At 40.7% G+C, this 10,978-nt stretch overlaps 2 protein-coding genes across 3 annotated transcripts in view; both read right to left on the bottom strand.

The window, feature by feature from the left end:
- Nucleotides 1–1,848: 1,848 nt before the first annotated feature.
- bach1b (BTB and CNC homology 1, basic leucine zipper transcription factor 1 b) lies at nt 1,849–7,004 on the bottom strand. Its single transcript, XM_032533256.1, has 5 exons — nt 6,353–7,004; nt 6,004–6,252; nt 3,704–5,164; nt 2,529–2,735; nt 1,849–2,428 (listed from the first exon to the last, which is right to left on the bottom strand). Exons 2-5 carry the CDS (start codon nt 6,250–6,252, stop codon nt 2,087–2,089), a joined length of 2,259 nt encoding a protein of 752 aa, XP_032389147.1. The 5' UTR covers nt 6,353–7,004; the 3' UTR covers nt 1,849–2,086.
- A 520-nt stretch (nt 7,005–7,524) lies between these two features.
- The window catches only part of map3k7cl (map3k7 C-terminal like), an 11,761-nt gene continuing 8,307 nt past the window's right edge, over nt 7,525–10,978 (bottom strand). For both annotated transcript variants that reach the window (XM_032533259.1, XM_032533258.1), the window contains exon 5: nt 7,525–8,460. In XM_032533259.1, the coding sequence (XP_032389150.1) occupies nt 8,280–8,460 (181 nt within the window). In that variant the 3' untranslated portion in view covers nt 7,525–8,279. The remainder of the gene's footprint in view (nt 8,461–10,978) is intronic.

Here is a 10,978-nt window from a genome sequence, read left to right as displayed (position 1 = left end):
ATATATATATATATATATATATATATATCTCCAGGTTGAAAGAGGAGTCCTCTGAAGCCCAGCTATTCATCGCTCACACGCTTAACTTTACTTATGTTTTTGAATGCACTTAACTTTACTCATGTTTTTTGATACGCTTAACTTTACTGTTCTTCAATAAAACTGCATTGCACTAGCAATCATCTTCTCAAGTGAGGGATGATAACAAACATATTTTACTGTTCAATACTGATTGGTTCAGTTTCACTTTTACTTAAAATTTGCAGAAATCCAATTTAGACATTGTCATGGAAAATTGTCATTTTGTGGATTAAAAACAAAGGAACACAGTAGTAATAGTAGTAGCAACTTGTGTAGCATAAATTCTACTGTAGTACAATTCTACAGTATACAGCTCTCAGTGCATTGACTATACAGGCACTGCCACTAGAGGGCAATAAGCACCAGTGTTTGGAGTCAGCTTGGTGGGCAAAAAATACATTTCATAACACCCTTAAACACCACTGTCCTCAAAAATACAATGTCGCTACTCAACATTTCCTCATGAAATCGATATATACATGATTTGTTTTGTATTTACAATATTATTTCATATTTCACACAAATAGTTCTAAGACCAGCTGCACTATAATGATTATCATGAGTGAAAAGGGATCCATAGACATACTGTATGCACATGTAATACAGTGAAACTTAATCATGAGTGTCAAAGATCTATAAGCAGAGAGAAAATAGGTGAAAGATCATAGGTGAAAGTCAACAGAAAAGCTACAGAAAATGGAGTAATGAATGGGATGCACAAAACAAATAAAAATAATTGTGTGGTTGATAGGAAACACAAAATATACACATAAATATGCTTGTCCTGCACGCATCAATAAGATCATTCTACTTTGTTTACTAGAGCATTGACAGTAATTTAGATAATGTATTGATGGGTAACCATATTTTACCATATTTCCATGACATATTAGATAGAAGTTTAGTCCTGCCATGGTACAGGACAGAAACATAATGTGTGACAAATAATGGGAAGGATTTTCATTACACAGAGTGAGGCAGATTTTCTCCTGAAAGTGTTCTTTGTTCATGCATGAAAGCTCTTCCAAGGTGCATTTTTTTTAGTTAGCACGTTTAACTTGCTGGCAAATTTGTGAGGTCTGTTTGGTGAGTCACAGCAAAGCCCCGAGAGCTGTGTGCAACCTGGTAGAGTCATGTCACTGTGGTCAGACTACCACAATGACAACCTGAAATATGATAGCTAGACATAGGACCAGAAGGTAAACATCAAGTCTATTTACTGGAGTAATCTGGTTTTGGCGGAAAAATGCTGATTTGCATTGCACTCCGCATAAAGAAGGCAAAACCAACACTGTCTGCAAGAGGTATCTTGTGTTGAATTGTCCACCTGAGAACCTGTATCAAAATGATTTTTTTTTAACAATTAAAGTACATGAGGATGAAGTGTGTTGTCCTGAGGTAATCAACCAGTGAAGCACATTGTAAATATAGAGACAATTGGTCCCTTTGATCTATGATTTAAGTTTTGATTGTCTCAGTGCTAACATTTTAACATTCTCATGCACTCTGGCTGGCTGCGTTGATTCATAAGCAGAAACCTTTCAGCTTTAACCAGAAAGCAAAGTATAATAATTAATTAGCAAAGCGTGACACATTCGTTACAGAAGGTCATCAGAGGCTTATACATGGTGTAAAAGTCAAATGAATGGTTTTAGACACCTGGAATGCATACCTGAACTCTCAAGGTAACACTTTACAATAAGGTACACAAAAAAGGGTAGTTAATAATTAGTTACTGTTTTTGAAAGAGTAACGAATGATTAGTTACCCTTTTTTTAAAGACTTCTTGTAAAGTGTTACCCAGGAAGGTAGTTAATTAAAGTTTGTGCTACTTACATCACATTATAAATGGATCACAAGTATGACACTGCTTTATTGTGCCGCCTGTACTCAGTCCATAGTCTGGGGTAATGTTTTCAGATACCATATGATACAATGTGGGAACCATTTATTAACTAGTTTGAGATCATGTGCTGTATATACTGTATGTGTGCTGACTGGGTATCTAAAGCGAATGTTCACCATCTCCTGTGACTGAATCCTTTCTGGAGCTGGACGAAGCCTCCTCAGACGCCACATACTTATCAAGGTCCACAAAACAGGCCGAGAGTAAAGCCTGTGGCTGGAGTGTCAACCCAGGCTGTAAAAGGAGTGTGTCTATGTGAGGAAAAAAGGAGGACAGAGGGCAGTCTGCAGAGGTGTATTTGGCTAACACCTGGAGCTGTTCTGGCTGCAGGTTGGCTTCGTTGCAGACCCTCTGGTACAATGTAGAGACACTGTGACATGTTTTCAACTTCAGCTGGCTCAGATGGTTCTTCTCTGTCATCAGTTTCTCCCTCTCCGTCTTCTGTGACATCCACATGCATTACACAGTCTGATTAGCATGTCTATAAGCAAGAAGTGGCTCAATAAAAAATATACTGATTCAAACAAAAACATTTTTTTACCAGCTTGTTGATTTCACACTGCAGATTATGTATGCAGTCTAGTTTCCTCTTCCGGCAACGCTGAGCTGCAAGGCGGTTTTTGCTGCGACGTCTCATATCATGGACCAACTCCAGCTGTTCATGAGTAAAGACCTGTTGCTTTAGCAGCTGCTGGAAGTCATTTCTGCTCAGATCCACAATCCAATCTACAGAGAATGGCAACTGCACCTGAGGAAACCCATACAGGAAATAAAGGTTACACTAGAGAGTCATGCAAGCGCATCTGCATTATTGGAGGAGCACCCTTAAGGATAAATGGAGCCAAAATCAATGTTTTTTTTAATATATATATTGTATATTTATTTTTAAATGACGTCATGCTGTGAATGACGTGGGACTGTGGCTATAGTACACATATACCTGCATTAAGCCGCAGTCTTGTAGAGGTGGGTTTCATTTGCTTGACTGTATATCATAAGAGATACATCAAATATGAAGTCTTAACATGTATCTCTAGAGTCTGAAGAAAATTTAAATAATCGGAGGAAGGTAAAAAGTATTGATCTTGCTGTTTATGGACAAAAGGCAGTAAAGTGAAAAAAAAGTCCAAATGGATGGAGTTCAGATACATAGTTATATTTTTACCAAGCTGTTAATTATTAACTCAAAAATTGAGGAGTTAACTTTACTGGGTCATTGCCTCTGCCAATGTGTGCGAGGAAATGTACACTCACCTGTTTATTGGAGCAGTATCAATCATGTAGTGTTTTATCTAGGGTAAATAAAAGCACTGTTTCTCCTCTGAAATTTCCTCAATATGTCTGCACATTAACTTCCCTGTTCACACAGTAACACCTAAAACCTGTAGCTTGTGTTTCCTAGTGTTATTGCTAACTCAATGGGCTGAGCTGTGAATTTCAGATGAATTGGACTCTGAACTAATTAGCAAGACACAAATACATACACACACATCTTCTCTACGTTGTGATTTATTAACTTAGCACTAAAGTGAGTCTATTTCTTGTTATATAAATGCAAGCACTCATTTGCGTCTGATGTAATACTGTATACGTAACACTGGTAACTCAAGCAAACATGAACTTCACAATTAGGTGGCAGCAGACAGATATATTGAAGCACAGAACACAACAAACTGAAGTGCCTTTGCAGACTTGATTCATAGTTTAACCGCTTACCTCTTTGGCCCTTTCTCTTGTGTAGGTTTCACTGTCTCCTTCTGTTTCTGTCTCTGAGTCTCCATCCTCCCCTGAGTTGATGGATGACACACCGGACTGAGATGCCCCCTCGCACTCGGACAGCTCTGCTCCTTTCCATAAACATTTGCTTTGATCCAGATCCTGGAAAAAGGGACAGCCGGTGCTTGTGGAGCTGAGGTTGTGGAACTGTAGCCACCCTAAAGATGTACTCTGTGCACGTCCACTCCCTGCATCAGAGGAACTTCCTGCATCAGGGTCCTGGAAGTTCAGCTGAGAAAAGCCCACGTCAGACCCCAACCTCTTAGCCAGATGCTCGGCCATCTCCCTTTCCACAGTGCTCCTTTCTCTGGCATCATTTACCAACAGGGCTGCTCTCTCCATGCTGCCTGTCTGTACAATCTCATCATCAGCTCTTTTCCGCTCAGCTTCTACCTGTTCTGTTGTTGTTCGATTAATAGATATTGGTGATAGTAAACAGCAGTCCCTTGTTTTCTTGCCTTCTGTAATGTCTATGATAACCCTTGTGTGCCCTGGTGACAGTGCAGGGCCCTCACCAAAGATCTTCAGGGGGCATTCATGCAATATTAACTCTGATGACCTCTCACTCAGCACTGTGCCTGGCTGGGAGGAGACTGCCTTGACATTGGATCTGTCTGAAGAGCTAATGTCTTCCTCCAGAACCATCTCTCTTTCCTTCTTTTCCAGTTTTCTCTGCCTTTCATTTGTGTCTTTCTCAATAACATCAACCTCCCCTCTGTACAAACCATTCTCTGTTTTCTTGACATGTATTTCAGTTTCCCATGGCTCATCAGCCCCTCCTTTTTTCTGCTTGGTGAAATTTAAGAATGAATTTCCACAGAATGTAAAGTCAGTTTCCTTCTTGTTGTTCACACTGCTGGAGCAGGGCAAGCAGGAGAGGTTACTGTCATCCCTGATTACTGTTGCTGGATTGTTGAGACTTTTCTCTGTGACACAATTTTCCTTTCCATAAGCCAGTTGGAACTTGCGATACTTAGGACACTGCATAAATTGGTCGCTTGTCTCTTCAATTGCAGGTGTAAGAGCGCCTGTACTGTTCTGACTTCCCATTTTGTTGTTCACTGATTTGTGACACCAAGCCGGTTCCTGCTGATATGGTGAGTCAGCAACTGGTTTTACTTCTTTCTTACCCAACAATACATTGTTAGAGTCAATGCCACTGTCTTCCTTTGATAATCGCCTCTTGCATTTCTTCTTACAGCAGGTCTTTCTTGGAAAAGGAGCAGAACTATTGCTGCTGGAGAAGAACTTAGGGAGGAGAAAATCAAAGCATGCCTCGTCTAGGTCTCTGAAACCAAGAATAGAAGCGGAGTTACGTATCTCTAAGACACAATCTTTCCCGAAGAGAAGTTTAGATGTGTAGGCAAACTTCAGCAAGGGTTTAAAACCAGCAACTGTCACCTGTGAAAGAAGACAAGAGTGACAAAAATTAGCACTTTCTATCCTCTGGTCAGTTCTCAAAGCAATAGGTAATTATATAATAATTTCTGTCGAATAATCAAGTACACAATACTGGCCGGCAAAGGACTATGACTACTTTACTTTAGCAAAATAGTGCTGAGGATTGTGGGACTTTACTGACACAGCAACCAATAAATGAAACTAAAAGTTCAAAATAAGCTAAATACCAGCATGTTCTCCTATTACAGAATGTTGTTAATCCAAATGAAATTGGTAAAAGAAACACAGTACTTGTGGAATCATAAAGAACCAAAAATAGAAATAGATTTGGTAATTGTAAAAGAGCCTTATTAGCATGGCGAGGCCAACAGGATGATTCAAAATACTGATATGTTTCCTCTTGAAGATCAAACTGGTTGGACACTTATCGACCTTATTTATTTATTTTATCTGATCTTTTTTCAACTTGAGGACTATTCCTGAAGCCCCACTTGGAGTATTGTTGTATTGAAAAAACCCTAATAACTAAAAACATTTTAATACTGATAAGCATGTAAGAGTGGTAACACGTGTAGGGCTATTCTAAATTTCCCTTTAAAAGCAAACTGCAGCAGAAAATTTTGTTTTGAAGGTGACAGGACGACAAGATTGTAGACAGCATAAGTAAGTACACAATAAATACATCTCATGCAGTCGGCCTACCATCAACACTTGTTGAGGAAATAAACCTTTCAGTCATTTTTCTCACTTTGCTTTTCCAAAAGGTTGTTCTTTGCAGCACTGCCTGTGTGTGTCTAGGCTACTCTCTAGCTGTACTCCATCGTGAGGTGACATCTCACCTCTGGTGGCAGAGTGATGACCGCTCCATGCTGGGTGAGGGAGGAGATCCTGTTTGTAAAGTACTCGCTACAGGAAGCGAGAACTGAGCGATGGGCACTGAAAGTCTGACCTTCCACCACCACAGTAACATCACACAACGTGTCCCGGCGACGCTGCTCGTCCAGGCAGCGCAGCACATTGGAGGAATGTACTGTAGATTCAAATGTAAACACAGACGACCGGGGGGCAGACATGGCCATCAGGGACATCTACATGTACACACAAACACACAGTTATGTACACCATTTTCCCCTCTATCAGGATACATGCTTAGTAAAAACTTATATCGTAATAACAACAAAAACATACCTTATAAGGCTGACGTTATATATCCAAGTGTCTTAGAGTATTAAAGAAAGTCCCAGCTGCTGAGCAGACATTCTAAATGGAATGCCGTCCAACCATGCTATGATTCCCAGAAAGCCTTATCGCAACTCGGCTACAAAACTAAAAACTGAGCTTGACTCAGTCATATGGCCTGTGTGTGAGTATGTGAGAGGGAGGGAGAGATAGAGGGAGTGAGAGTGTGTGTTGCAACAACTCTGGGTGTAACAGAGCAAGAGCTGACTCATGTATTCCTGCTGATATAGAATGAGCAAGCAAGTTTTCCCGTCCATATCAATCCCACCCTTGGATCCGTCTGCTAAACTAACTAGGCTTTTCCCAGAGAATCCCTTGATAGATTTACCCAGCACACAATTCAGAGATTGAGGTGAGGGTTGGGAATAAAAAGCCAGCGTTCACAGTAACCAGGATGTTGTCTATTGTCTGTGTCTACAGATGCTGTCTGGACTTTCTCAACTAATTGTAGGCAGTGCATTTTGATAACAAGTTGTGCAAAAACATAGAGTTAAGACAAATGTAATGGGCCACTGGTTGCAAGAAGAGGGAGGGTATGTTAATCTAAAAATTATTGTGTGTTTGTGTGTGTGAGAGAAATTGTTTGTGTCAGAGAGAGAGAGAGAGAGAGAGAGAGAGAGAGAGAGAGAGAGTGCCTTGCTGGCAGAGGTAGAATAGGTTTCAACACAACTAAAGTACTTAAATCCTCATGTTAATTATTAATTACATTTTTAGGCTTTTGAGGTGTCAGCAACTGTTATTGGTCATGTAAAAATTGACCAATCATCTGTGATGACTGTAGAGGAGCCCAAGGCTGCAAGAAAAATTGTCTAATGATAAACTTTGTTCGCAGGCAGTAAAGAATGCACAAAAGAATGGACTAATCATCACCACAACACACTGTTGCCAATGTCACATGATTCGAAGGAGGAACAGGGACGGCTGCCAGAGTCAAACAGGCCAATCAGGTGACTGTTTCATAATTCCAGAATGAGCTAATCTCCTCATGGAAAAAAAAAAAGAAATCTAGTTCCTCATTCTATGTAAGCACCACAATATGGTCGTAAAGCACACACCAAACACAACAGCACCGGCAACAGCACCGGCTTGGAGAAATGAAACTAAGGAACTGATGCTGGTGATAAACTTAAAATGCATTTTATTAATAAACGAGGACGATAAGCAACAATTATCTTGTTGTATACTTCCCCCTCCTACAGGTGTGACACGCTACATCAAAAAAATTTACAACTCTTACAGTGTTGTGTCGCAGCAGATATTTATTGTGAAATAGATAATCAACCTTCTTCTTTTGCTGTTCCTCACAAAAAGCTTTAATTTCCAGATCCCTGACACTGTGTTAAACACTTGTCTCATTTCCTTTTTTTTTTTTTATCATAACAGGAACTTGGCGAGCAGTTGTCAGGGAAGGGAGGGGGAGTCCTCCTCAAACTACAAAATTTGGACCACATCATACTCCCATTGGCTCCCTCAACACACCTCAGGTAAAAGATCTGAGTCTCCACAGGACCTGAGACAGATATCGGAATATCTGGTCACATTCACAGCAGCTGACATTGTATAAATATGTACTGTGAGGTATTGCAATGGTGACCAGGAAAGTTCTGCAAGATCATATAATAACAAAACCCAAAAAAGTGGCCTTGTGTCATAGCTTGGTAGAATCACGATAGCTTCAAACTGATGATGACAGTATGTCTGTGGTTCAAACAAATGACTCAGACATGAATAAACACAACGCTTTTCTGTGTAATTAGCTGATTCACTGACTGTAGTTGTGTAGAATGAGCACTAGCTGAGCCTTTATTTCTGCTTGGTTTCCCGGTCTGGCGACAGCTGGATGTTTGGAGGTCTCAGATTCTGCAGAGGTCAGAGGTCACGAGGAGTCTTGCGTCGTTTGATTGGTCCCACACAGCCTCTCTAATTGCTGAGCACGCTCGTTGTGGACAGTCATCAAGGTCTGGTTCTCCTCCGTTAGACGCCGAAACTCTTCCTCTAGACGGGCGATCTCCATGGCAACCTCCTCATCCTCCACCAGCTCTGCCAGCAACTTACGCCTAAGTAGATGAGTGAGACAAAGATTTAAGCAGCAGATGCATATTTTTACTGTAATTTTACCAAATACAAATGCATAAAACTGTAGTATTTCTCCAAATTTTACAATTGATTGAATGTCACGTCATTTTCTTTCTGCTTAATCTTCAGTTGTGAAAAGCTTTACACTGTCCAAGCACACATGGAGGCGGGGAAGCACCCATGACAGGTTCCCAGTTCAGAGATAGGCAGACATTCATACCTATGAGCAATTTAGTTTCTCCAACTGTCTTGTTTCTAGGCTCGATGGAGTGTGGGGGGAAACCAGAGATACCAAAAATAATCATTGCAACAATGCAGGCATACAGGAAGTGCTGAAGTATTTGAAAAAAAAACATTGATCCTGCTTGCTGTTGGGCAACAAAGCTAACCACTCTGGAACAGGTGACTAAGACATTTGGTGTGCTGATGTTGGGTACAAACCTTTATCATGAACATATTGGCTAATGACAAGAAGCAACAGTGTAGAGTCATATGTGCAGCAGAATTTCACTACCAGTAGCTCTGGTATTGGCAGGATGACCGGACTTTGCCTGGCAAAAAGTGATTTCACACTCTGAGAAGAAATCAGCCTTTGGACCTTGAAAGGCAGTGTAAGCACAGAAGCGTGTATGTAGGCTACTGTATGTGTACATGTTGACCTCACGACTGAGAGTGTGTGAATGTCAGTGTTGTATGACAGTTGCTGAGTGCCAAGTCACATTACAGCAGCATCAACAAAGGAAGAAAAGAAGTCTCTCTTCTACAATGCAGGCTGTCTGTAGAGCTTTAATGACATCATTACAACAGAAGATGACTACTGTTTCTTATTTATTGGAGGACGTGATTAGTGCTTTCAAACGATTAAAACATTTAATCGTGATTAATCGCATTGTCACAGTTACTGTAACTCGCAATTAATCACACATTTTTATCTATTCGAAATGTCCCCTGATGAAAAGTGGATCGGCTTGCTTTCTGCAAATGTTATTTTGTTTTTAATTGAAAACAACATTAATAGCATGTAGCCTCCATATAGGGCTATAAAAATAAAAATAAACTATTTAAAAAAAATGTATCTAATTTAAGAGCTAAATTGATTTCGGGTAACAACAAAACGTGAGAAAAAGCTGTTTTCACACACACGTCGCTAATTCACTTGCTCCTTGCTAAAAGTTCAAATCGTGTAAACGTTATTGCGCAACCTTGTCCCTATTTATGATATTTTCACCTGTTGCTGAGTAACGTACATTAACATCCCATGGTCTCTTGAATGCGGCATACCTGTAGCAAGCTCGTTCGTAGTAACTAGCGGTAAAACAAACGTCGAAGATGAGCTCCGTGCTACAGAGCGGCGATTGTTAGTTTAAGCCGCTACGGACCTCCGCCACAACTCGGTTGTATCAGCGGCATTTAGTAGATGTGTTGAGCCGCAAAAGAGTTCCTCAACACCGCCTCCGGTGCCCCGCATGGTCAACGGTAGATGGTGGTTCAGTTATCCGAGAATACTGTAGGTGAGTCTCAGCCAGGGACAGAGCACCGCAAGCTGCCGGCCATTTTTACAGCCAGCGGAGATAACAGTTAAATAAGTTATGAACCAACTAGTTACTAGTTAATGTTATTCCCTGTCATCATGACAGGGAATAACATTAATAAGATACACAAACAGCATGACAGTGTCATGCTGTTTGTATATCTCTATGGCAAACACGTGGGGGGAGGGGAGGGCTCACGCAAAACTTGGGCCGGTGTTATGTACCTACTGGTTTCCACACCAACTGGTTTCCGTATGTTGTGTTTACCCAACAGCTGCCGTTGTGGCCTGCCTCCGTCACCAGATTCGTCACACTATCACAAACGTATTCCTGGCGATTTTCAAATTGTTTCCCAGATCTACTTCCGCGAAAATGTTTGTCTAAGTAAGATCACATCACAGCCACCTACAAAAAATAAAAGATGTAAAAACAAAAGAATCATTCAAGTTTGGGTCGAGCTGGTTTTGATCTTCTGGCAAAAATGTATAGTTATCTAACACCCAAGTCTGCTGCCTTACGCATTGAGATACCCAAGCTGGATAAGATAATACTTCCAGTCACATCCAACAACTACGTCAGCAACTAGGTAACATTTTGTTTTGGCTGATCTAAAACTGGTTATCTTATCCAACTTCAGTAGCTCAATGTGTAGAGCAGTGGACTTGGGTGTTAACTATATATTTTTGCTACAAGATTGAAACCAGCTCGAGGCTGTGATCTGTTGTTTACTTAGACAAACAGTTTCGTGAAAGTAGATCTGGGAAACAACTTGAAAATCGCCTGGAATATGTTTTTGATTGTGTGATGAATCTGGTGACAACAGCAGCTGTTAGGTAAACACAATATACGGGAACCAGTAGGGACATAACACCGGCTCGCAAGCCCAAACAAGTGTGTGCGGCGTGCCTTTTGTTTTGTTACTGGTCTAGCTAGATCCGGTGTGGTGTTGTAGTTTTTCTAATGTTAC

The sequence above is a fragment of the Etheostoma spectabile genome, chromosome 13 (assembly GCF_008692095.1).
Source record: "Etheostoma spectabile isolate EspeVRDwgs_2016 chromosome 13, UIUC_Espe_1.0, whole genome shotgun sequence".
NCBI lineage: Eukaryota > Metazoa > Chordata > Actinopteri > Perciformes > Percidae > Etheostoma > Etheostoma spectabile.
This window is presented reverse-complemented; position numbering and strand designations above follow the sequence as displayed.